A 26,456-nucleotide genomic window follows, 5' to 3' on the forward strand; every position below is an offset into this window, starting at 1 on the left:
TGCTTTGGTCTTCCTGTTTCCCCCTTTGCAAGTTTGCTGTCCTTACCTCCCCCTTCCCAGGCAGCCTCCTTTATCTCTAGCGTCCCTTATCTCTCTCCCCGATGGGCAAACGATCAGCGGCTTTGTTTCAACACCCCCTTCCCTCTTTCAAAAAAAGAAGCATGATCTGCTTTTTGCCCCAGGGCAATTTGGCTCCAGGGACCACACATTTGCTCCACAAGACGCACAGACATTTCTCCTTACTTTTTAGGAAGAAAAAAGTGCATCTTATGGAGTGAAAAATACGGTACGTCCACAGCATCCCCGATTTACCAAGCTTGTAATCCCATCAAATTTTTTCTCCTTGCCGTGCAGAATTCTGCGTCTTAGCAGGTCGCCTCTTGTCGTTCCATCCCTTGACCATTCCAGTTTATTGTCCCCAAAATTTCCAATATACTTTTTACGGCCAGCTAACCAGCGCACTGTGCACAGCTACCCTATAGATGTGGGTTTCGCCCTTGCTAAAATCCCACAAAAGTCTTTTCTGTGGCATGCCTGCACGACCCGTCTTGGAAGAAAGGGCAAGTGTGAAATCAAAGCACCTCCCCTCCACACACACCCCAAAACCTTCCAAGCTGGCCAACTTGCTCAACTTCCCCCCGCCCCCAAATCCCGCCCCCCCCAAATTAATAAACAATGACAAATGACAAAACGCCAGACACGTCGTGATTGGTTTTTCTGTTGTTTACAGGTTTACACACGGACACCCCCCCCCCAACGGGCGGGGCGGGGCGGTCCCCCAGCGCCGCCACGCTCCTCCTCTTTTTTATTTTTTTACAAAAACCAGCCACGGATTAGGAGGGAACAAGGCCACGACTGCGGCTGCCACGAATTCCTTGAAAGCACCACCAGGAAGGAGGAGGTTGAAAGACCGGGGGGGGGGTGTTTGGAAGTGAGGGGAATAGAGGACACGAAAGGTTGCCACACTGCAGATTTGGGCCTGCCTTGGATCGGGGCCTCCCCTGCTTGCGAGTAAAGGGGAGTATGCATCTCTTGGGCATGAGAGAGAGAGAGAGAGAGAGAGAGAGAGAGAGAGAGAGAGAGAGAGAGAGAGAGAGAGAGAGAGAGAGAGGAAGAATTAGGAGTCTCTCTGCCTCTCCCCCTGCAAATTTCCTTCTCCTGCAAAAAGATATAAGCTCAGCTCCTGATCCCTGGATGAATGATGCTGCTGCCATGTCTGGAAACCGTTATGGGATGGCCTTGGCCAATTTTGCTTCTTGAGAGGAGGGAAAGTTTGGACCCCTTCAACCCTAAGGATAAGCCCCCAACCCTTTCTTTAAACCGAACCCAAGTTCCCTATACTCTATAGGAGAGACAAACGCAGCCAAGACAGGACCCCCCCCTCCAAAAAATAAGTGTGTTACCGCTAGAGAAATCAGCCTCTTCCTCCTCCTCCTCTGTGCTGGAAATCTGGCTCGGTCAGGACATCATTTTAAAAGAGATCAGGGAAAAATAAAAAGGACGACAAAAAGTTGGGGGGGGGGAAGTGTTTGTGGGGTTCAAGGCCACAGGGCCCCCTTCAAGGCGGCAGGAGAGGAGGGGGAAGAGGCTGGATTATTGTGGGGGGGGAAGGGGGGACGTCAAGGGCTTTCCCTCCTGCTTTTCTCCCTCCCCACACCGTACCCCCCCCCAGCCAGAGCAAGGGGGATCAGTTCCACACTTTCAAGAAGCTGTCCCAGGAGCCGGTGGCGATGGCCATCCCGTCGTCCGTCACGCCCAGGCAGCTGACGCGGTTGTCGTGGCCGGCGAGGACCCCTGAGGAAGGAAAGGGAGGAAGGAGGAATTGGTCGGGGAACCCAAAGGTCATCCAGCCCAGCCCCCCTGCAGGAACCGGCAGCTGAAGAACCCATGGCGGGGGGGGGCCACCTCTGTTTAAAAACGCTCCAATGGAAGAGTTACAGATAGGTAGCCGTGTTGGTCTGCCATAGTCAAAACAAAAAAAATTCCTTCCAGTAGCACCTTAAAGACCAACTAAGTTAGTTCTTGGTATGAGCTTTCGTGTGCATGCACACTTCTTCAGATACACTGAAACAGAAGTCTCCAGACCCTTCTATATAGTGAGAAGGTGGGGAGGGGTATTACTCAGAAGGGTGGTGGGAATGGGTGATTGGCAGATAGCTGTGATGAGCCTGTTGACGACTCTTAACGACTGCAATAGGTCTTACAGGAAAAAGCAAGGGGTGAGAAGGTGGAAAATGGCTTTGTCATGTATAATGAGATAAGACAAAGCCATTTTTCACCTTCTCACCCCTTGCTTTTTCCTGTAAGACCTATTGCAGTCGTTAAGAGTCGTCAACAGGCTCATCACAGCTATCTGCCAATCACCCATTCCCACCACCCTTCTGAGTAACACCCCTCCCCACCTTCTCACTATATAGAAGGGTCTGGAGACTTCTGTTTCAGTGTATCTGAAGAAGTGTGCATGCACACGAAAGCTCATACCAAGAACTAACTTAGTTGGTCTTTAAGGTGCTACTGGAAGGAATTTTTTTTTTCCCAGTGGAAGAGAGTGTCTGCTCCGTGCAAGGGGGCGGAATCGCAATGTTGGAAGGGACCTCTGAGGGTCATCTATGCCAACCCCTAGAGCATTGCAGGGGTCGTGGCTGAAGCCTCAAGAGAAGAGGGAGGTGCGCACACATGCTCCCTAGCACATGCGCCTTGGGGTAAAAAGCTCGTGGGAACAGCCATTACGGCTCAAGTTCCACTCGCAGGAAACTCAGAAAACGTTATTCGTTGGTGCTGTGATGGAAGGTTGCTTGGCAGAATAATAATAGTAATTTATTATTTATTCCCCGCCCATCCGGCTGGGTCTCCCCAGCCACTCCGGGCAGCTTTCAGCAAAATATTAAAATACAGTAATGCATCAAACATTAAAAGCTTCCCTAGAGGGCTGCCTTCAGATGTCTTTTGAAAGTCTGGTAGTTGTTTTCTTTGACATCTGGTGGGAGGGAGTTCCACAGGACGGGCGCCACCACCGAGAAGGCCCTCTGCCTGGTTCCCTGTAGCTTTGCTTCTCGCAGGGAGGGAACCGCCAGAAGGTCCTCGGCGCTGGACCTCAGTGTCCGGGCTGAACGATGGGGGTGGAGATGCTCCTTCAGGTCTACTGGGCCTTTGAGGCCATTTAGGGCTTTCAAGGTCAGCACCAACACTTTGAATTGTGCCCGGAAACATACTGGGAGCCAATGCAGGTCTTTCAGGACGGGTGTTATGTGGTCTCCCAGTCCCTAGTCCAGCTGCCGCATTCTGGATTAGTTGCAGTTTCCGGGTCCCCTTCAAAGGTAGCCCAACATAGAGCGCACTGCATTAGTCCAACTGGGAGATAACCAGAGCATGTACCACTCTGGAGAGACAGTCTGCGGGCGGGAAGGGTCTCATCCTGCGTACCAGATGGAGCTGGTAGACAGCTGATCTGGACACAGAATTGACCTGTGCCTCCATGGACAGCGGTGAGTCCAAAATGACTCCCAGGCTGCGCAACTGGTCCTTCAGGGGCACAGTTGCCCCATTCAGGACCAGGCAGTCCCCCACACCTGCCCGTCCTCTGTCCCCCCAAAATAGTACTTGTGTCTTGTCAGGATTCAACCTCAATCGCCTCCCTTGCTTTCCAGGGATAAAGACTGGGGGTAAAGCAGCCTCTGGCCAGTTACCCATTGATCGCCCTCGCTTCCTCCATAAATTTGCCCAATCCTCTTTCAAAGCCATCCGAGTTGGTGGCCATCGCTGTGGCAGGGAGTTCCACAGCTCAACTGCGCAACGCATGAAGAAGTCCCTTCCGTTGCATGTCCCAAATTTTTACAACGCAGGTACTTCAAAGCAGCCAGTAGGGGGCAGTAGTAGTAATAATAATAAGAATGATTTTATTATTTATACCCTAGGATGCCCCAGCCACTCTGGGTAAAGCTGGAATGAGGCTCTCTTTAAAAAAGCTGCCAGGATCAGGCCAGCGGCCCACCTGGTCCAGCGTCCTGTTCTCAGATGCCCATTACGGGAAATCCGTGAGCAGGATCCGAGTGCAAGATCAGCTCTCCTCTCCTGTGGTTTCCAGAAACGCAGATTCGGGAGCGTTTACCAGCTCTGAACGTTCCAGTTTGTCGATATCCGTTTTAAATTGGGGCGCCCAGAACCGGACGCAGTATTCCAAGTATGGACACTAGACTTCTGTTGACGCAGCCTAGAATACTATTAGCCTTTTTTGCTGCTGCTGCTGCATCACACTTGTGATTTTTGGGGAGGGAAAGGAGTTTTTCCCACCCAGGAAATGGCAGCCAGCTTCTTCCGGAAAGGGACTTTGCGGCGCTACTCACCCGCCCGGTCGCCCTTCATGGAGTCCCAGATGTTGCAGTTGAAGTCGTCGTAGCCGGCCAGGAGGAGGCGCCCGCTCCGCGAAAAGGCCACGGAGGTGATGCCGCAGATGATGTTGTCGTGAGAGTACATCATGAGCTCCTGGTCGGCCCGCAGGTCAAAGAGGCGGCAGGTGGCGTCGTCCGAGCCGGTGGTGAAGGCGTTCCCGTTGGGGAAGAACTGCAGGGGGGGGGGGAGAGAGGAAGGGGGCATCAGGAGGGGGGCAGGGATGGGAGAGACCCCCGGAGCCTTGTTTCCCATGGCCCTCGGAGCCTCACTTCCTGTGGCCCCCGGAGCCTCGCTTCCCATGGCCCCCAGAGCCTGCTTCCCATGGCCCCCGGAGCCCCGATTCCCATGGTCCCCGGAGGTCGCTTCCCCTGGGACCCAGAGCCTTGCTTCCTGTGGCCCCCATAGCTCGCTTCCCATGGCCCTCGGAGCCCCACTTCCCACAGCCCCCATAGCTCGCTTCCCCTGGGACCCAGAGCCTTGCTTCCTGTGGCCCCCATAACTCTCTTCCCATGGCCCTCGGAGCCCCACTTCCCACAGCCCCCATAGCTCGCTTCCCCTGGGACCCAGAGCCTCGCTTCCCATGGCCCTCGGAGCCTCGCTTCCTGTGGCCCCCAGAGCCCACTTCCCGTGGCTCCTGAACCTCACTTCCCACGGCTCCCGGAGCCTCGCTCCCCACGGCCCCCATGGCCTGCTTCTCATGCCCCCAGAGCCTCACTTCCCACGGCCCCCATAACCTTGCTTCCCACGGCCCTCGGAGCCTCGCTTCCTGTGGCCCCCAGAGCCTGCTTCACATGGCTCCCGAACCTCGCTTCCCATGGCCCCCGGAGCCTCACTTCCCACGGCCCCCGCAGCCCCGCTTCCCACGGCCCCCGGAGCCTCGCTTCCCATGGCCCCCATAGCCCGCTTCCCATGGCCCCCGGATCCCCCCTTCCCATGGCCCCCATAGCCCCCTTCCCATGGCCTCAGGTCCCTTGGGCACCTCCTGCCATGGACTGCACCAACATTTGGTCATTAGAAGAACATTTTTAGAAACTAATGCCCCATATTTATTTCCTCATCCCTCCCTGTTCCCTTTTCCTTGTGTGTCCTGTCATTATTACTATTATTATTTTCTAGCCTGCAGGGAGCAGGAACCACCTTCTTTTCTGGGAGCCTTTTCGGCTGGAGGGTGGGGCACAAACAACCACATGAACAGCCTTTCCCCACGTTTCTAAAGAACCTGGCCGTTTCGCGTAGTGGCACCTACACCTGTGGAACTCCCTGCCTATTGAGCTCAGGCAGGCCCCTTCATTAAGCGTGCGTAACATAATATTTAAAAATAAAATTAAATGCCCCCTTGTCCACAGACACTCATTTAAAAGGCCACAGGTTGTTTAAACAGGCTAGTTTAAGGGGAATGTTTTCGCCTGGCAACTATAGATATGTAAGGAAGTTGCCAGAGCAGCACATGAATGGGGAGCCACCACCGAGAAGGCCCTGTCCTCATTCTGCCACCCTCCGCACCCGCCCCAGCACTCACGCAGACGGCATTGATGTCGGACTCGTGCCCCGTGAAGGTCTGCCGGCACATGCTGTCCCGGATGTCCCACAGCTTGATGGAGGCATCACAGGCGCCCGAGACAAAGGTCCGCATGTCGGGGGCCAGAGACAGCGACATAACGTCCCCGCTGTGGCCCGTGAAGGCGGTGGTCTGCTGGCCCGTCTCAATGTCCCACAGGGCACTTTTTTGGGGGGAAGAGGAGGAGAAAACGCAGAAATCAGAGCGCTGTGGGGATTCGCAAGGGCCCCCCAAAGCTCATCCATCCCAACCCCCCTGGGGCGCCAGTCAGGTGGGACACCCTGCTGCCCTGGCACTCTACTCACCACGTTGTGTCTCCGGAGCTGGTGATGATCTGGTTGTCGTTGAGAAACCGGCAGCAGGAGAGGTAGCCTTGGGAAGGAAAGAACACAGCAGTTGCGGAGAAGGAAGCCTTGAAATCTTTGCAGAAGCTAGTTTGGGAAGTGACACCACAGATGGTACAAGCACCTCTGCAGTGTGCTACATGTACAACCACTGTCTGTTTGACTGGCTGTGCAAGAAGCAGACGACAGTGAGCCTAAGTTCCTGTGAAGCAGAACTCAATGCTCTGTCATTTTCACTCATGGATTGTGAATGGTTGATTCAACTGTTTCAGGACATCAGAATTTCTGTGAAATGTCCTATACGAGTGTATCAAGACAATAGATCCTGTTTGGCTTTGCTGAACTCAGAGAGCTGCAAGCAAAGAACCAAGTACTTGCAGATTAAGCTTCATCGTGCAAGAGAGTGTATTCAGAAAGGACTCATTCAGGTCATTCAGCCAACAGTGTGACGCGGCAGCTAAAAAAGCCAATGCAATTCTGGGCTGAGTATAGCATCTAGATCAAGGGAAGTAATCGTGCCACTGTATTCTGCTCTGGTCAGACCTCACCTGGAGTCCTGTGTCCAGTTCTGGGCACCCCAGTTCAAGAAGGACACTGACAAACTGGAAGGAGGAGGGCAACCCAAATGGTCAAAGGCCTGGAAACGATGCCTTATGAGGAACGGCTAAGGGAGCTGGGCATGTTTAGCCTGGAGAAGAGGAGGTTAAGGGGGGATATGATAGCCATGTTCAAATATATCAAAGGATGTCACATAGAGGAGGGAGAAAGGTTGTTTTCTGCTGCTCCAGAGAAGCGGACACGGAGCAATGGATCCAAACTACAAGAAAGAAGATTCCACCTAAACATTAGGAAGAACTTCCTGACAGTGAGAGCTGTTCGACAGTGGAATTTGCTGCCAAGGAGTGTGGTGGAGTCTCTTTCTCTGGAGGTCTTTAAGCAGAGGCTTGACAACCAGATGTCAGGAGTGCTCTGATGGGGTTTCCTGCTTGGCAGGGGGTTGGACTCGATGGCCCTTGGGGTCTCTTCCAACTCTATGATTCTATGATTCTAGGTGTGCTACATGGCAGGAAATGAATGTCTAAGGTTGTTAACAGGGAACAACTTATGGTTTACGTCCGGAGGTTGCAATTGGGTTGAACCACAGGTACTACAGGTTACACGGAAAGGGGGAGGATGTTAGGATATTTCCGTTCCATCTTAAAAGGGAGCAGGCTTTGTGTGTCACAGGGTCTGCGTATTTCCTGTTCACAGGAAGTTTATATTTTGTCTATTCCTTTCGTTTCTCTCTCTGTGCCTGAGACATCGAAGCAGGCAGTCATGTTTTTCTTTGTTCTGATCAACGCTGAATAAAGTTGTAAATAATGCTCTCCTGAGTGCGCCTTTCGTTGTGCAAACTCTGCTGATAGAGCGTACAGGAGTCTTGGAACGTATCTGAGGTTCGTGTCACTAATTGATTGATGCTGTTCCCACGGGAGACTGATGATCGTCCGGAATCGACGTGGAGGCATCATGGCCTTTGTCTCCCTGGCAGTATCCCAACAGCTGCACCCCTCTCTGGGCAAAATTTGGAGTGCGGCACCCCAGGGTGGGCAGATCCAGAGACGAATACGGGCCGAGCAACACCTGTTGTTTTCCCTTCTCTAACCCCCTCTGCCCAACGCAAGTTTATTATTACTACCGTATTTTCCAGAGTATAAGACGACTGGGCGTATAAGACGACCCCCCCCAACTTTCCCAGTTAAAACATAGAGTTTGGGATATGCTCGCCGTATAAGACTACCCCTCTTCCAACGCACACCAAATAAAAATTTAAAAAAACAAGTCTCCAGTTTGGCTCGGAAATCCACTCCACTTCCCAGTAGCTGGGGGCTTCTGCGGCCAATTTTCCAGCGTATTTCTGCTTCATTTAGAGAGCTTGGTGTCTTCCGATTTTATTTGCTGTCGTTTTATCCTTTGGTGGGGAGTTGCTGCAGGAGCTGCTGCTCTAGCCGGCGTATAAGACGACCCCCAACTTTTGAGAAGATTTTCCTGGCTTAAAAAGTAGTCTTATACGCCAGAAAATACAGTATTTATCTACTTAACTATTATTTATTATTATTATTAATTTACTTGTTGCATCTTTATATATCCTGCAGTTTTTTTCTCTCCCAACGCAGAAATGGTTCTCTCCCACTTGCTAGTTTTGGGCAGGAGATATAGACGTCTAATAGTCTAAAAAACAGTTTCTATCCATGGGCTGTTAGGCTGCTGAACGTAAAATAATATAGCGCAACTGACTATATTGGGGTTGGTGTGTTGTGCGACAAGCACACAAGAGTGCAATGAGATTGAGTGTTTGTGTGGCAGGGCGGAGAGGCCCAGTTAATTTCATTTCATGCAGGTTGTCCATGTAGAAAGACTGGGCCATTATAAAGAGATTTAGTGGTTCTTAATTGACCGGTGATGTGGTAGCGTTGTATTGTATTATTTCTGCAAATTGATTTCCTCTGGAGTGAAAGATCGGACTGGGACAAACCTTGTTATGCCGATCTCGTATTTTGCACAATTTGTATGCGGTGTCTGTTTGATAATGTGTGGTTTGCTATGCCTAATAAAGGGTTGATTGATTGGCAATAAAGGTACTATTCTTATTCTTTTTCTTCTTATTATTATTAGCCTTTTTTGCTGCTGCATCACACTGCGGACTCACGTTAAGCTTCTGGTCTACTAAGACTTCCAGATCCTTTTCACTTGGAGTGTAGGAACCTGCCTTATACCGACTCAGACCACGGGCCATAATTATTATTAATTCTTATTATTATTATTAATCCAAACAACGTCCTTGCAAGGTAGGCTAGGCTGAGACAGCGACCGGGCCCCTCAAGGTCGCACGCCCAGCGAGCTTTGCTCATGGCCAAGCGTGGGGCATTTGAACCCTTGGGAACCAGAGGCCGAGGGAACCCTCCGCAACAAGGAAGCGAGTTCGAAACGCAGTGAGGGGTGACTTAGCTGGGCTCCTGAGCTCCACAGGGAAAGAATGCAGCTGGTCAAGGGAGCCATGGACTCAAAATAATAATAAATTTTTCTTTATACCCCGTCCTTCCTGGTTCAGTAAACCGGGCTCAGGGCGGCTAACGACAAATTTAAAACAATAGGTGCAACAAAAAACCCAGCATAAAATACAGTATAAAAACGTGACTAACAATAAATTCAGAATTTAGGGGGGAAATCCATCCAATAAACATCAGATGATCACCAGGGCTAGCTGGCTAAATTAGTCCTATTGGAAAACCTTTGCGTTAAGGGCACTTTCAATCCCAATTCTGCCTTCTGTGGTGTTAGCTACCCCTCCAAAATTGGGGTTGAAAAGGTGGGAAGGGCTACAGGGAAAGCAAACTTAAGTACAGTGGTACTTTGGTTCTCAAACGCAGAAAACCCGGAAGTAGGTATTTCGGTTTTCAAACATTTTTTGGAAGCCAAACGTCCAAAAAATGTGGCTGTTGGCTATTTTTTCCGGGGCGCCTGCACCAATCAGAAGTTGCGCCTTGGTTTCCCAACATTTCGGAAGTCAAACGGACTTCCGGAATGGATTAAGTTTGGCGCTTTTGTTTTCGCTATTTATTATGCGTTTTTGAGGCTTTTCTGGTTAATTTGTTTTTTGTGACTGTGAGGAACCCAGTTCAGCTACTGATCGATTGTGGAAATGGATAAAAGCCCCCCGTCCAAACAATGGCTACCATCAGTGCAGGTAAGAAAAATAACAATTTTAATTTTTAGCAATACTGCCTTATTTATTTTATAGTACAGTACCTTGATTATCGCTTTCATTTTAGGGCTCAACGGTCTCGTTAGATGGCAAAATTCATGATAAATCACTACGGTAGTGGCCCCAGCCCTGTGGAACTCCCTCCCACCAGATGTCAAAGAGGAAAAACAACTACCAGACTATTTAGAAGACATCTAAAGGCAGCCCTGTTTGGGGAAGCTTTTAATGTTTAATAGATTATTGTATTAAAAATAAATAAATGGATTATTGTATTTTAATATTCCATTGGAAGCTGCCTAGAGTGGCAGGGGAAACCCAGCCAGATGGGCGGGGTATAAATTATTATTATTATTATTATTATTATTATTATTATTATTACATTAGGGGTTGTTTTTAAAAGTCTGGAACGGATTATTCCATTTTGCATTACTTTCTATGGGAAAGCGCGCCTCGGTTTTGGAACGCTTTGGTTTTGGAACGGACTTCCAAAGAACGGATCAAGTTTCAGAGGCAAGGTACCAGTGTAAGCAGTTTGGTTTCGCGAAGAAAGCGAGAGGGGGGCAAGAGGGCGGGGTTTGGGGGAGCCCCTCACCTGTGTGCCCAGGGAGTTCCCGGCTGACCCGGACGTTCCCTTCCCGGGTCTTGAGGCTGTAGATGGAGCAGATGTTGTCCAGGCCGCCACAGGCCACGTAGTTCCCCGATGGGGCGTAGGCACAAGTCATCACCCACGACGACCTCAGAGGGATGGCGTGGACCTGCAGGAAGAAGGAAAAGGGGGTGCGTGAGATACAAAAAAACAGGGACCCCAACAGATCAGCAGCACCTCTTCCTCCCTACAGGGGTACCTCGGGTTAAGGGACACGGGTGGCGCTGTGGTCTAAACCACAGAGCCTAGGACTTGCCGATCAGAAGGTTGGCGGTTCAAATCCCCGCGATGGGGTGAGCTCCCGTTGCTCGGTCCCTGCTCCTGCCAACCTAGCAGTCTGAAAGCACGTCAAAGTGCAAGTAGATAAATAGGTATCGCTCCGGTGGGAAGGTAAACGGCGTTTCCATGCGCTGCTTTGGTTTGCCAGAAGCGGCTTAGTCCTGCTGGCCACATGACCCGGAAGCTGTACGCCGGCTCCCTCGGCCAGTAAAGCGAGATGAGCGCCGCAACCCCAGAGTCGGTCACGACTGGACCTAACGGTCAGGGGTCCCTTTACCTTTACCTCGGGTTAAGAACTCCGTTCTCAAGCTGAAACTGTTCTTAACCTGAAGCACCACTTTAGCTAATGGGGCCTCCTGCTGCCGCCGTGCCACCACCATGCAATTTCTGTTCTCATCCTGATGCAAAGTTCTTAACCCAAAGTACTATTTCTGGGTTAGCGGAGTCTGTAACCTGAAGCGTCTGTAACCCGAGGTACCACTGTACCAGTATTTTTCCATGTATAAGACGACCCCATGTATAAGATGTCCCCTATTTTTTGGGACTCCAATTAAAGACCTGCACTGGCTCCCAGGACGTTTCCGATCACAATTCAGAGAATAACTGGGTGCGCTCTTCCCACCTTGGATCAAATCTATTCTTCCAGGTGCCATAAGAAAGCGGCAGAGATAGCGCAGGATAGTGCGCACCCCGGAAATGATCTCTTTCAGCTCCTGCCTTCTGGAAGAAGCTACAGGGTTATAAAGACTATGACTAGCCACCTGAGAAACAGTTTCTATCCAAATGTGATTTTGGTTTTAAAGGCAGTGTAAGGTAGTCTCTATGGGAGTATATTGTATTTAATTATGGGGTGTCAGAGTTTTTAGGGATTTATGAATGTCTGATGTAGATTTTTCAATTTCGTTGTTCTGTATGGGGCAATGACAATAAAGATATTGTATTGTAAAGCATTGGCGCTGACCTTTAAAGCCCTAAACGGCCTCAAAGACCCAGTAGACCTGAAGGAGTGTCTCCACCCCCATCATTCTGCCTGGACGCTGAGGTCCAGCACTGAGGACCTTCTGGCGGTTCCCTCACTGCAAGAAGTGAGGTTACAGGGAACCAGGCAGAGGGCCTTCTTGGTGGTGGCGCCCGCCCTGTGGAACTCCCTCCCACCAGATGTCAAAGAGAACAAGAACTACCAGACTTTTAGAAGACATCTGAAGGCAGCCCTGTTTGGGGAAGCTTTTAATGTTTAATAGGTTATTGTATTTTTATATTCTGTTGAAAACCACCCAGAGTGGCTGGGGAAACCCAGAGAGATGGGCAGGGTATAAATAATAAATTATTACACCCCCAGCTGCACTATCCGTATATAAGACGAGCCCAGATTATGAACATTATTGTACAGTGAAAGAAACCATAGTCTTATACATGGAAAAGGACGGTGATCATTATTATCAGCAATTATCATTGTGAAATAATATATTTTCTTGCTTGGGGTGGAGCAGTGTTATTTATTTACTTTACGAAATTTATGGTGCTTTTAAAAAAAACCGCGCTTCAAAGCAGTATGAAAAAGGATACAGCAAATAAAGCGATCGCTAAGGAAAAACAGCAGCAGCGGCAACTTTAAAAGTCTGCAAAAAATTAAACCAGCCACATAGCAGCTAAAAGTCGTGTCGGCTTTTCTAAACGTCTGGGGACAAGCCTGCCTAAACTCGAAATGCTTTTTCGCGACATTGGAAATTGCGGACATCTAAGGAAGTCAACTCTTGAAAGATTCGCAGCAGATAAAAGGACGTCCGCATTAAGACTGTTAAACTGTGGAACTCCCTGCCACAGGAGAGCCACTAACCTGGATTAGACCAATTCAGAGGGCTGCAGCCATGGTGACCAGTTTCTGGGTGCCACACAATCTTGCTTGACAGTTTCCCATAATGGTTGGCCACTGGGAGAACAGGATGCTGGGCTGGATTGGACCCCCCCCCCCAATTTGGCCTGATCCAGCAGACTCTTCTCACGGTCTTATTTACGAAACGTTTCGGTTGCTTTTTAAAAATTCTACAAAGGCAACTCAAAACTCCATCTGGTACGCAGGATGAGACCCTCCCTGCCCACAGACTGTCACACCAGAGTGGTGCATGCTCTGGTTATCTCCCACTTGGACTACTGCAATGCGCTCTACGTGGGGCTACCTTTGAAGGTGACCCAGAAACTACAACTAATCCAGAATGCGGCAGCCAGACTGGGGACTGGGAGACCACATAACACTGGTCCTGAGAGATCTGCATTGGCTCCCAGTACGTTTCTAAGCACAATTCAAAGTGTTGGTGCTGACCTTGAAAGCCCTAAATGGCCTCAGTCCAGTATATCTGAAGGAGCGTCTCCACCCCCATCGTTCTGCCCGGACGCTGAGGTCCAGCTCTGAAGACCTTCTGGCGGTTCCCTCATTGCGAGAAGTGAGGTTGCAGAGAACCAGACAGAGGGCCTTCTCGGTGGTGGCTCCCATCCTGTGGAACACCCTCCCACCAGATGTCAAAGAGAACAACAACTACCAGACTTTTAGAAGACATCTGAAGGCAGCCGTGTTTAGGGAAGCTTTTAATGTTTGATGTATTACAGTATTTTAATATTTTTTTGGAAGCCGCCCAGAGTGGCTGGGGAAGCCCAGCCAGATGGGCGGGGTATAAATAAATTATTGTTGTTATTATTATTATTATTATTATTATTATTATTATTATTATTATTATTATTAAAACTATAAGCTATACAGTGTTACCTCTGATTGCGGACGTGATCCGTTCCGGGGTGCCATTCGCACTCTGAAAAGTCCGTTACCAGAGGGGCACACTTGCGCATGTGCAAAGCGCGATAGAGCGCTTCTGCGCATGCGCGAATTGTGCAGAACGCTTCTGTGCGTGAGGCAAAACCCGCAAGTAAACATTTCCGGGTTTGCCGTGTTCCTAACCCAAAAAACGCAACGTTCGCAAGAAGAGGTATGACTGTATTAACAAATAAACCGGTGCGTTTTAAAACCGTCGGAAGAGAAAGAGAAATTTATGTTCCAAAAAGGCAGGACTCGGACGCAAACACCCCACTCACACACAAAAAGGGGCCCTGGATAAGTAGAGTCCTGGTGGAAATAAAGCACCTAGAGATATGCAAAACAAAGGTGCCAGGAGAGCCCTCCCTGGGGAATGTTTGCTGCAAGTGGGGGGCCACCACCAAAAAGGCCCCGCTCTCATATGGCCGCCCTCCAGGTGCTGAGAAGGGCCCTGGGAGATGCTCAAAGGGTCCCCCGGGGCCAAATAACAGGGCCCACTGACAGCCACACAGGCCTTACCTTGTTTGTGGTGTAGCTGTCCCAAATGATCAGTTTGCCGTCTTGGGAGGCACTAACCAGCAGCCTGTAGAGGTGGAGAGAGGAAGAACAGAGGAGGCGTGAGATTGGTTGGAACTCAGAGTGAGATAGAGGGTTTCCGAGTCGCTCGGGGACAAGAGGAGACCCAAAGCCCTTTCCTCTTCTGTACGCCCAACACAGGGAGATGGCACCAAGACCACTGGCGTCCCTTGAGCTCAGTGCTGTCCACACGGGCCGGCAGCTGCAGCTGCCCAGGCGAGTGGGGTCTCACCCAGCCCTGCCAATAGATGCTACAGGAGATCAAACCCGGCTCCTTTTGCATTGCAGGGGGTGGGACTCAGGGCGGGTTTGATTTAAATAAAATTGATTTAAATCCTGATAAAAATCGCTAGTCAGTAGGACTTGATTTAAATCATATTTTTTCACAGAAAGACTCATTCCTGCTGCTATAATCTTAATATTTACAACCAGATAGAGGTTTCATTTTTGGAATAAAAAAAATTCAGAGTAGTTTTTACAGTTATATAAAAAATTGCTGAATTGGTTATACTATTAGAAATACACAGATAATAAAATTATTGTTCGGTTTAGTAAGTTAACTGTTTATATTTGGGCAACTTTTCTGCTGTACTTCACTGGAAGGAGAGAAAAATAATCATTTCCTTAGTAACAATTAAAATGATCTATTTAACTAAAACAACAATATTACAGCATATGTATCCATGTTCGTTAACTGATGTGGTTAAACAATTAAAAAACAAAACAAGACTGAGTTTTAGCATATGTAAAAAACTTTAAACAAATCCTTATTTCCTGATGAACAGCCTTTGGACTATAATGCAAATTAAATAGAATACTACATTTAGAAAGACTTTTTCTCTCCAAAAGCATTTTGTTTAAAAAATCCAATTGAAATAAAAATAAGTAAATACGATTTAAATTTTAAAAATCCAATTTAAATTTTAAAAATCCAATTTAAATTTTAAAAATCCAATTTAAATTAAAAAAAACAACAACATTGTTTTTCGTCCACCCTGGTTGGACTAGATGGCCTTTGGGGGTCCCGTCCAATCCCACAATTCCATGGGGCAGCCGCCAGCGCCGCCCTTTACTCTCACCTGGAGTCTGTCCCCCAGTGCATGGCGTAGATCTTCGCCAGGTGACCCCGTAATGTGCGCCTCGTCCGCATCTGGATCCGGCCCACCGGATCGAGGCCAGCTGTGATCTGGGGGTGGGGAGAAAAAGAGAAGGGGGGTGTCAAAAGACAAACGGCCCCCCCAGAGAGGAGGGACACCTCTGCGCAACGCACACAACCTCCAGAAACCCTCGCCTGCTTCTTCCAACATCTCCAAGTGGGGGAGGAATTAATAATAATATTTTTTAAAAATTTATTTAATAAATTTATATTATTTATTTATACCCCGCCCTTCCCGGTTCAGGGTGGCTAACGACAAATTTAAAACACTTAATTGATGCAGCAAAAAACAGCATAAAATACAGTATTAAAACGGGAATAGCAATAAATTCAGAATTCAAAAATCAATTTAGGGAGGAAATCTATCCAATAAATATTAGATGATCCCCAGGGTTAGCTGGCTGAATTGGTCCTATTTGGGCCAGCGAGGAGACCAGGGGAGAATTAGCTGTGGGATCGCATAAAAATCTTCATAAAAAGGGAAGGAAGAGCAATAAAAGTTCAGATTGAAAGCCAGGCGGAGTAGCTCTGTCTTACAGGCCCTGTGGAAGGAGGTTCAATCCTGCAGGGCCCTGGTCTCCTGGGACAGAGCATTCCACCAGGTCAGAGCCACCACTGAGAAGGCCCTGGCCCTGGGGGAGGATAGTCTGACTTCCTTAGGGCCCTCTAAACTATGATTATTCATGGACCTGAAGGTCCTCTGCGGGGCAGACCAGGGGAGGCCATCCCATAGATATGAGGGTCCCCTAAGCCACAAAGGGGTTAAAGGTCAAGACCAGCACCTTGAACCCGACCCTGTACTCCACCGGGAGCCAGTGCAGCTGGAAAAGCACTGGGTGAATATGCTCCCATGGCAGGGACCCCGTGAGGAGCCTCGCTGCAGCATTCTGGAGTTCCTGGGACAGCTTCAAGGGCAGCCCCGCATAGAGCGAATTACAGTAGTCAAGCCTGGAGGTGACCGTCGCATGGGGCAAAATATATTCGAGGGGTTACTTTCGCCTCACCTGGGTCAGCGTGGAGTCCCCACATGCTTTCCTGGCGTCCTGCGGGAACGGAAAGGGAGAAGAGAGCAGGGGTGAGTGCAAGTAAATAATAATAATAATAATAATAATAATAATAATAATAATAATAATTTATACCCCTCCCATCTGACTCTGGGCGGCTACCAATCAAGTATTAAAAACAATAAAGCGTTAAATGTTAAAAGCTTCCCTGAACAGGGCTGCCTTCAGGTGTCTTTTAAAGATAGGATAGCTACTTATTTCCTTGACATCTGGTGGGAGGGAGTTCCACAGGGCGGGCGCCACCCCCGAGAAGGCCCTGTGCCTGGTTCCCTGTAACCTCACTTCTCGCAATGAGGGAACCGCCAGAAGGCCCTCGGAGCTGGACCTCAGTGTCTCAACCCGCAAAGTCTCCAGCCCCAGAAAAAAAGAGAAATGTTGAGCCCGGCACCTCAATGAGGGCTAGAAACTTGGCTGGCGCTGCCAACTGCAGCCACTCACCCTGATCTGGTTGCGCAGCTGTTCCGCCTCCTGCCTCAACTGCTCCAGTTCGCTCATGGTGGAGTTGGGCGCGGGGGGCCTGGCCAGCAGCCCCTCTCAGCCGGCCGCAATCCTGTTTGTCAGGGGGTGAGGGGAGCAGAAGAGGTTGCATTAATTTGTTGGTTGCCAAGCAAGAGCGTGGGGGTTGAGATGGATGAGCTCTGGGGTTCCCCTCCCGACTCTGACTTCTTCAGTCCTGGGTTGCCTTCTCCTCCCAGGCCGAAGTGAAGGGTCAGACCAGGCGTCTCGGCTCATGGGGGCAAAACTAAGAACCCCCGTCCCCGGGGGAAACTGCGACTCCCCCCCTCCAGGTGACCGTTGGGTTTACCAAATCCCGACGGAGAACGCTTTCTGCTTGCAAAACTGCTTCGTATGGTCTTCCTTGCGTGAGCAATAGCTGTACCCATTTTACAGATGGAGGCAGGGAAAGTAGAGGGTCAAAATCATCAACACTTTGAAAATGAAAAGAGTTTTGGGAACTGATCTATAATGAATTAAAAAAGATGTTTAAATATGCTTTTCCAAAAAAGCCTGAAGAATTATTGTTGGTTTGACGGGAGAGGATATTAAAGAAGGCAGACCAAAGATTATATTTGTATGCGACGACATCAGCTAGAGTTTCGATAGCCCCAAAGTGGAAAACACAGGAGATACCGACTGTAAAGGAGTGGCAGACAAAGTTGATCGAGTACGCAGAAATGGCAAAACCGACACACAGAATTCGCAGTCAGGAGGAGACGAAGTACCAAAAAGAACGGAGTAAATCTATGGTTTATCTAAGTGAGAAATTTGAAGACGTTAGCAGGACTGAAATAAATCTTATGCCATGGTATAATATTTACTTTTTCAGCAGGGGGCCGGTCCACTGTCCCTCAGACCTTGTGGGGGGCTGGACTATATTTTGGGGGGAAATGAACGAATTCCTACGCCCCACAAATAACCCAGAGATGCATTTTAAGTAAAAGGACACATTCTACTCATGTAAAAACACACTGATTCATTGGCCGTCCATGGGCTGGATTGAGAAGGCGATTGGGCCGGATCCGGCCCCCGGGCCTTAGGTTGCCTACCCCTGTTCTATACAGCTTCAGGGGGGGTGGCAAAGGTCTTCAAAAATATCGCCGCGATCCTGCGCTTAGCGAGAGAGGGCCTCGCTGCAGGTAAGCCTGTCATGAGCAAGTGCACTCTGTACAGTTTTTAGGAGCCTGGAAGGACCTAGCCTTTGGAACTGCCCGCCACTGTAGGGCTACTAGCCAAGAGGTCTGGGGCTCTGCCTCTGTGGCTGGAGGCAGTAAAATGTTCCTGGGTTCCAGTTGCTGGAAACTCAGAAATGTTATTATTAGGGGACCCTAGTAGTAGTAGTAATAATAATAATAATAATAATAATAATAATAATAATAATAATTTATCTAGGTTTCCCCAGCCACTGCAGGACTATGCAGAATTAGACAAACTGACAGGAAGGATTCGAAACCTGCGGGACCAGAGATTCTTAAGAGGTCTGGAGCAATTATGTGAATTACCTGAAAAACAATTGTAATAAACAGATTACGCTAGCAGAACTGCAAGAAGTTCTGCAAGGAGGATTACGCGAAACATTGCAAGAAAAATCACGAAGAGAATATTACGGTAGTTAAGGATAATTAAGAGAAATTAAGAAATGCGGATTGAGTGATGAAAGAATGGAAAGTCTTGAGAGGTATTGTATAAGATAAAAATGTACATTAAATAACTGCTGGAAGCATTTTGTAAAAATTAGATATTTTATGGATTTAGCAGAAATGTTATAAGAAGTTAAATATCTATAAGTATTTTAGTTTTAATGGGAAATAAGGTTAAAAAATATGTTATTTATAATATGATAGAAAACAGAGAAAGATGGAAAGGATTTGCTGAAACAATTAGTAGAAGTGGGATACAAAGAGGGAGGTGAGAGGAGGTCGAGGAAACAAGGGAATGAAGGATTGAGTATGGAAAAGGAGGGATGTTTTTAAATTGTTTTTGCTTGGCTTTATTTAGGTTTAGTTTAATGTGTTTAGGTTGTGTTTTGTATTGTTTATATATTGTACTGCATTGTTTTTCTTTTTCTTTCTCTTCTGTTTTTGTTTTGTCTTCTTTTCGTTTTCTTCTCCTTTTTTGTAACTTTTAAAAGTAATAAATATCATTTTTTAAAAAAAGAAATATTTTTAAAAAATGAATAAAAATGTTTATTAAAAAGAAGAAGAAGAAGCCATTGCAAGGGGGCCTGCTAACTTCCCCCCCACTCTTGCCCTCCCTCCGCCCAATATTTGCTTTGAAGGATAGAGAGCCCCCCCCAAAAAATAATGCAAGGTGGGGGGCAAAACAGAGGTGGCTTTGCTCCTCCCGGAAAGCAGAAAACGCTCCCCCCCCTGAAAAAAAAATAAACCAAAAATGGTGCACAGGGAGGAGGTCTCTCTCCCCCCAAATAAAAGAGAGAGGGTCCCAGTGTCGTCGCCATGGCAACCGGACCCCCCACCGCCACCTCTGAAGATGCCAAGAGCAGCATCTTTAAACTCCAGCTGGTGGTTGCCGTGGCGATGGGATGTGGGGGGGGGAAGCCCAGAGACTGTGATGGATTTGTGGGGCAGAGATGGAAGGAGCCGCCAGCCAGCCCAGCTCTCAAATAAATAAATGGGGGGGCCCCGGGAAAACGGGCCCCACGGTGTGGCTCAGAGAGATGTGGGGCGATGATGGTTTTCCAGACCAGGGCAGAAATCCGCGGCTTATACGCTTTAATCTCCAATCCCATTTGCTTCGTTAGAGAAAGTGCATTAGGCCAAATAAACAAACAGCCCAGCCGAGCCAAATCTCCCGGCAAGTGTAAACGAGATTACAGAGGGATTACGGAGGAGGATGAGTTCAACGCAGCCTGGAAAACTACGTTTCGCCCTGCACAGGGTGGTATATGTTACTGGGCAGCGGCGTTTCGTGGGTTAAAGGCAGAGGGGAAGCAGGACTCCTGGGTCCCTCGGATCAGGAGAAAGGGACTTTGGGAACATCCCGGGCGCTGAGCCAAGCCACGGCACCCGGGAGGGCGCGATCAAAAGCCCTCTCTCGGCGCTTTGCAGCACAAAGCCAGGCGCCCGGTCGGGGTCCGGCGAGGACGCCTGATTTTCGGACCCCCTATTGAGGTCGGATCAGGAGAAGGCGGATGCGCAGGGCTCTGATCTCCCCAGCAGAACCTTGTAAGGAGCGATGCTCAGCAAGAACAACACATCGCTTCCAACCTGTTTGATTTTTCTGTTAAAAAAACCGGCGCCGCTCCAGACATCTCGTACTACAATTCCCAGCAGCCCTGACTGCGTGAGGCCAATGGCCCCTCTAGCCCACAGCGGCTGACCAGATACTCGCAATGGGAAATCCGCCCCCCAGCAGGATCCGAGTGCGAGAGCATCACTGTCGCTGGGGAGTCGCAGGTAGACTGCGCCGGGGCGTGGAGGTTTTGCTGTTGCAACAGACTCTCCAAAGGCCCACCTAGTCTGCCCGCATCCTGTTATCGGAGCGGCTAGGCCAAACGCCCCAAAGGGAGGCCCGTAAACAGGACTCGAACTCAAGACCGCAGTTTTCAGAAGCCTTACTGCCTCCGAATGCGAAGGCAGAGAACAGCCGTTGTGGCTAGAAGCTGCCAACAGCCCTCTCCTCAAATGTGAATTTCTCCAATCCTGCAGCAGGGAGTTCCACAGATTCGCCAGGTGATGACGACGACAACTTCTTGGCTTGCAAACCAAAACAATGCCTTATCCATGAGTTAAAGGTAAAGGTAAAGGGACCCCTGACCATTAGGTCCAGTCGTGGCCGACTCTGGGGTTGCGGTGCTCATCTCGCTTTACTGGCCGAGGGAGCCAGCGTACAGCTTCCGGGTCATGTGGCCAGCAGGACTAAGCCGCTTCTGGCAAACTAGAGCAGCACACTGAAACGCCGTTGACCTTCCTGCCAGAGCGGTACCTATTTATCTACTTGCACTCGTGTGCTTTCGAACTGCTAGGTTGGCAGGAGCTCACCCCGTCGTGGGGATTCGAACCGCCGACCTTCTGATCAGCAAGTCCTAGGCTCTGTGGTTTAACCCACAGCGCCACCCGCATCCCCTTTATCCGTGAGTTAGGCATTCCCAATTGTGGGGCGGCGTTGCCCTTCCTTATCGTCCGTTATGATTTATTTAATTCCCGCCCTCTTAAGGTCCCCAGGTCGGGTTACAGCGTTAAAGCGCAACATCGGATACAGTTCGCCGGAAGTTGTGCAACAAGGCTCTCTGGGGAGGGAGTATCACAGCTCAGGGGCCACCACTGAGAAGGCCCTGTCCTCTCTCCCTAATTTCTGAAGGGGGGAAAAGGAGCTACGGAGACGCCTCCCTCCGCTGATCTCAGCACCCAAGAGGGTGTGTAGGGAAGGAGATGCCTCCGATAGGGCTTTGTTCGAACCCCCGGATCAGGCCCAGAAAGAAACTGGCAGCTGTTTTAGAACAGGGGACGTTATATGAGATCTTAAAAGGGAATCCCGGCCAGGAATCCGGCTGCCGCATTTTGGATATTTCTGAGTCGTCTTCAAGGGTAGCCCCAGGCGGAGCGCTTTGCAGTAGTCCAGCCTGGAAGTTACCGGCGCATGCGGTACACCGGCCAGCCAAAAATGCATCGCCGAAGGGCATTGAATCCACATTCAGCGACCCCGAAAAGGTGTGTTTGCTTCACTCCGCACACACAATCAGGCCGATCCGGGATATACAGACACGGGGTTGGACTAGATGACCCCTGCGGGTCCCTTTACAGCTCTACGGTTCTCACAAGCGCGCAACGGAAGAGGGCGAGCCGGCCAATTCAGTGGTCTCCACTAAGTGCCCTTTGTTATTTGAGATCGGCACTTAATTTGCACAAATTCCAGACGCCAGAAAAAGCAACAAGGAGAGAGGAACGCTGGGAGCATCCTGCTGAAATATTTCAAGATCCGCAGAGGGGCGGAAAACGGCAACTCTGCCCTGCAGGACCCCCTGGCGCCTTTAAAAGCTTTCCTCTGGGCCTTGAGGTCTAGGAACTTGCAAAGGGAAATAAAAGGGGGTCTCTTCTTGGTGAAGTGAAGTTTACACGGACCCTCCAGCCCAAAGCGCATCTCTTGGGGACATCAATATCGATAGCAGTTATATATAGTTCTTCCGGCGCCCTTGGGTGTCCCACTCTGATACACCCACGTGAAGGGCGTCCGAGGGGAAAGGCGCCTGGAAAAAGCACCCCGCAGTTTCCTCGCCCCAAAAGGCACATCAAAATCATCAGCTGAGCATATTTCCTGGGTGCATATTTAAAGGCAGGACTCGAAGAGCGAGGGGTATTGGGAGAGGTGAGGGGGCTGGGAACCAGGACGCCCAAGTTCCACGTAAAATTGCGTAATAATATCTGGGGAAGAAGAGGAGAAGCAGCGTAAAACTGTAGGGTTGGGGACCCCCCAGCGGTCATCCATCCCAGCCCGCTGCTGCTGTGATCACAGCTGAGGATTCCCTGCCAGGCCTCTGTTTCACAACCTCCAATGAAGGACAGTCCACCACCTTCCAAAGTTCAAAATTAAGAGGGGAGGGGTCTTAACTTTCTACAAAAGCCTCAAGTGGGTTTTTTTGGGGGGGGGTTGGGGGGTCCGGGCATCCCGGCGTCTCCCGAAACTTATTCCCACCCCTCTCTCTGCGATGCCATCCCCTGCCGCCACCAAAACAGCAAAACAGCAGTGCGACATCAGACTCTACTTTCCCTTCTTCAGATCTGTAAAATGGGCACAGCGAGAAACCACACGACGGTTTTTAAAGGGAAAGCAACACCACCGTGAGGTGTTTTTTGTTTCGTTAGCGGGAGGTATTAAAATGTAAAGAAAGCAAAATATAAATACTAATGGAGGGGATAACATGGGGGTTGGCTGTACCAGATCAGACCTCAGCAAGCCCCCAAAGGGCCCCCCACCCTTAATTTTCATTTATTGTGTTGCTATCCCCCCTTTCCCTCAAGGCGACACCTAGCCCCCTCCTCATTTAACCCCCACAACAACCCTGGAAGGTAGGCTAGGCTGAGAGAGGTCAGAGAGGGAGCTCCGAAGCCGAGTGGGAAGATTCGAACTCTGGTCTCTCCGTTCCTAGTCCTGACACTCTAACCACTAGGCCCCACTGTTTCTGTGGGGAAGAGGTGAGGCCGTAGGCGTCCAAACAGCCCCACTGTCAAGGGAAGAGGGCGGGCCTTGCTGGGCCTATTTAGCGGTAATTAAAGGTCCCCAGACAAGTTCATTAAGCGGAGAGGGCCTTGGGGAAGCCGCCAGCTGCACCTTCCGGGAGACCGAGGGACCCAGGAGTCCGAGGGACCCAGGAGTCCTGCCTCCGCCTGGCAGCAAGCCTGCCCCATACCCAACAGGCGCCCAGTTCCTCTTCCGAAGAACCCAGGCGTCCGGGGCCCCACCAAATATCCGGCTGGGATCCACACACAAACACGCCTGCTGTATCCACAGAACCCAGGTGTCCTGGCCCCCATCTCCCCATGGATTCTCTCTCTCTCTCTAGGCCCCCCATCTTTCCAGGGAACCCAGGCGTCCTGCGCCCCCCACCCCAATTTCCCCTCCGCTTTTCTCTCTGGGTAGGCCCCACATCCTTTGTGGAGAACCCAGGAGTCCGGCGGGGGACACATCTCTGCTGGTTACCCTATAGATTTTTAAGGGGGGGGGGGAGAAAAATAGAGAGAACAGACCCCCCCCAAAAAAGTGTGGTCTACACAGCAAGGTTGTGGGGTAGATCCTGTCTACATTAATCCTGGACTTCCTCCATTTGGAAGACCCTGTTGCAAAATTGGGGGGGGGGGAAGAGGCCTAAAAATGGGGCGATGTGGGGGGGGGGCGCTGTTTGACTAGGAAGGCTCCTTGGGCGATGGGGACGTCTTTTAAAGGGCACATTTTTGGCAGAAAAGTGGGGGGGGGGAGAAAAAAACCCACCAAGTGGGGGGTGAGGAGGGGGGGCTACTGCTGCAGAGGGGGGGAGGTTGCTATGGGGCGTGGGAAAAAAGGGCAGGAGGTTGCCAGGATGGGATTCCTGGGGGGGGGCGGTTGCTAAGGAAGGGGGGAGAGAAAAAAAGGATATTGGAGGGGGGGAGAGAGATGGGGGGGCAAGGAGCTTGCAATAAACCAAGAGGGGGGGAGTGAAGGGCTTTGGGGCTGGGGGGCAGCTCCTTGCAAAGGAGTGGGCGTTGCTATGGGGCAGCTAGAGAGGGGGGGTTGCATGTGCAATGGAGGGGGGCGGTTGCTATGGGGCAAGGAGCCTTCAAGGGGGGGGAAGAGAGATTAAAAACCACAGGCAGGAATTGTTGGGGGGGGAGAGGGAGGGAGGCTGGCTATGGGGCGGAAGGAAAAGGAAACCCCCCCATCTTCACCCGCCCCCCTTCCCACCCTGGCCCCACATACCTGCTGCTGCAGCAGCCCCGCCGCCGCCTTGCTGGGGGGGGGCAAGGGGGGAGGAGGAGGGGTGGGGGTAGGGACTCGTTTCCGCTGCTGCTGCTGCTGCTGCTGTTCCTCCAGCGGCGGAAGGATCGCGCTGGGGCGGCGCCTGTTTTCGCCTCTCCCGAGGCAGGCGCAGCGGCGGCTTCAGCTTTAGCGGAGGAGGCTTCGGCCGGGACTCGTTCCCCGAGCGCGCGGAGCGATCCCGCCCCACCCAGCCCCGGTGATGCGGCCGCCGCGCCCAGAGCCGGACGCGAGCGAGGGAGATACCAAGTGGGGCCCACTCGAGGAGGGGGGGCGCGGGGAGGGGGAAAGGAAGAGGGGGAGCAGGGGTGACCCAACCGAAGTGGGGTACAGAAAAATAAGAGACAAAATAAGACAGGGAGTGAATATGGACCTTTCCTTTCTATGAAAGTTTCTTTTTTAAAAAAGAGTGGGACGTACCAAGTGGGGTCGCCTGGGAGAAGCCAGTGTTGGGAGAGGGGGGTATCCGGGAAAGACCAAGTGACTTTTTCTGGGGGGGAGGCAAAAACTCCACCCTGGTTTTTTGGCTTTGTTTTTTAAGCAAAGGGGGATTTCTTGTTTAAGGACATTTTTTTTTCTGGTGGGGAGGGTATGTTCCCTCCCAGCCCGGGGGGGGGATGAGTGGGGATTGGGTTATACCAAGTTTTTTGGAAGGTGCTCCCCCCCTCCATGCCCTTAACAAAAAATATTATTAATTGCAGAGAGGAAATGCTAATTTCAGTCTTAGCCATCAACTTCGGTCAAGGGGGTGGGGAGGAGGAGGGAGTTTGGTGGCAGGGGTGAGTCATTTCTTTAGGGAAGCAGCACCACCCAAAATGGGAGATGGTACAGTCCAGAACCACACACACTCACTAACCTTTGCACAATTGTGTTGCACAAGCGCCCCAGATCTCCCCCCCCCCCTGCTCCTTCCTCCTGCTCTCTAAATAACTCTGGTCACTGCCAGCGCCTTCCCCTTGCACAAAAAAGCAGACAAGCAGACATTTTTTCCCTTTAACCTCCCTGCTCCCAAAAAAAGAACCCAGGAGTCCGGGAATCTGCGGGCTCTGAGCCTTTAAAAGCAGCAATCAACAGGTGCAGCTTTGATTCTGGCCCCATCTGTTGAATTTCTGCCTGCCAGGGCGGTGTTGAGAGGCTCAAGAGCCCTGCTTTTGCCACTAGACATTATTATTATTATTATTCTTATTATTATTATTATTATTATTATTATTTATTATTATTATCCTCCTAGACTCAGAGGAGCCAGGAATCCTGACCAGCTGATAAGAGGCAGAAACTTGATTTTTTCCTCTGCCTGAGGAAGGAAAAACATCATCGAGGGGGTGAAAAAAGAGGAAATTCGTGTGGGTGGGAGAGAGAGAGGAAATCCCCTTCCATCTCTTAAAGCTGTGGTTTGGAAAGGCTGAAAAGCACTGTGGGAGGTGAAGAGAAACCAGACCTTTTGAGGGGCTGGTTTGGAGCCCCAAAGCGCCTACAGGGCAGGCAGAAAATCAACAGGAAGGGACTTCCAGTCCAGGATAAAATGGCCTGTCTGTTCTCCAGCTCTTAAGAGAGTCTCTTGTGCCCTCAAATATCAAAATCCACAGCTGCATTGGAAAGGATGCACCTGCCGGGTTTCTGCCCGTTGTTCAGCTCCTGAAAACGCCAGGACCCCTGTCAGGAAAACAAAATAATAGTAATTTTTTAAAAAGGAGAAAGACAACAACAATTGAAGCCCTGGGGGAGGGAGGACTGAAGGGCAAAGTGGGACTTGCAGAAGAAGACCCCTGAATTTTCAGACAAATTTGGGGTTAAAAAATACCCTGCTTTTTATTATGGGAGAGAGAGTGTTTCAAAAACTGGGGTGCAATCAAAGCAGGCTTAGCTACCGCTTTTGATTCCCAATAAAAGCACTCAAATCATAGAGTTGGAAGGGGCCATCAAGTCGT

At 50.2% G+C, this 26,456-nt stretch overlaps 1 protein-coding gene across 1 annotated transcript; it reads right to left on the reverse strand.

Annotated features, from left to right (window-relative positions):
* Window positions 1-708: 708 nt before the first annotated feature.
* On the reverse strand, window positions 709-24,629 carry GNB2 (G protein subunit beta 2). The gene is made up of 10 exons (XM_081886977.1): window positions 24,472-24,629; window positions 17,002-17,113; window positions 16,504-16,542; window positions 15,423-15,529; window positions 14,287-14,350; window positions 10,629-10,791; window positions 6,253-6,319; window positions 5,909-6,110; window positions 4,344-4,560; window positions 709-1,794 (listed from the first exon to the last, which is right to left on the reverse strand). Exons 2-10 carry the CDS (start codon window positions 17,056-17,058, stop codon window positions 1,688-1,690), a joined length of 1,023 nt encoding a protein of 340 aa, XP_081743103.1. The 5' UTR covers window positions 17,059-17,113; window positions 24,472-24,629; the 3' UTR covers window positions 709-1,687.
* Between the last annotated feature and the right edge of the window lie 1,827 nt (window positions 24,630-26,456).

Source organism: Podarcis melisellensis (assembly GCF_964234715.1).
Source record: "Podarcis melisellensis genome assembly, chromosome: 13".
Lineage (NCBI taxonomy): Eukaryota > Metazoa > Chordata > Lepidosauria > Squamata > Lacertidae > Podarcis > Podarcis melisellensis.

Excerpts from the sequence above, each read along its gene's own strand:
- GNB2 (XM_081886977.1), bottom strand. The coding sequence starts at position 17,058 with ATGAGCGAACTGGAGCAGTTGAGGCAGGAGGCGGAACAGCTGCGCAAC. Across the intron at positions 6,111-6,252 it reads AGCTCCGGAGACACAACGTG|TGCCCTGTGGGACATTGAGA; the intron begins GTGAGTAGAGTG and ends CCCCCAAAAAAG. Across the intron at positions 1,795-4,343 it reads CATGAAGGGCGACCGGGCGG|GGGTCCTCGCCGGCCACGAC; the intron begins GTGAGTAGCGCC and ends TTCCTTCCTCAG.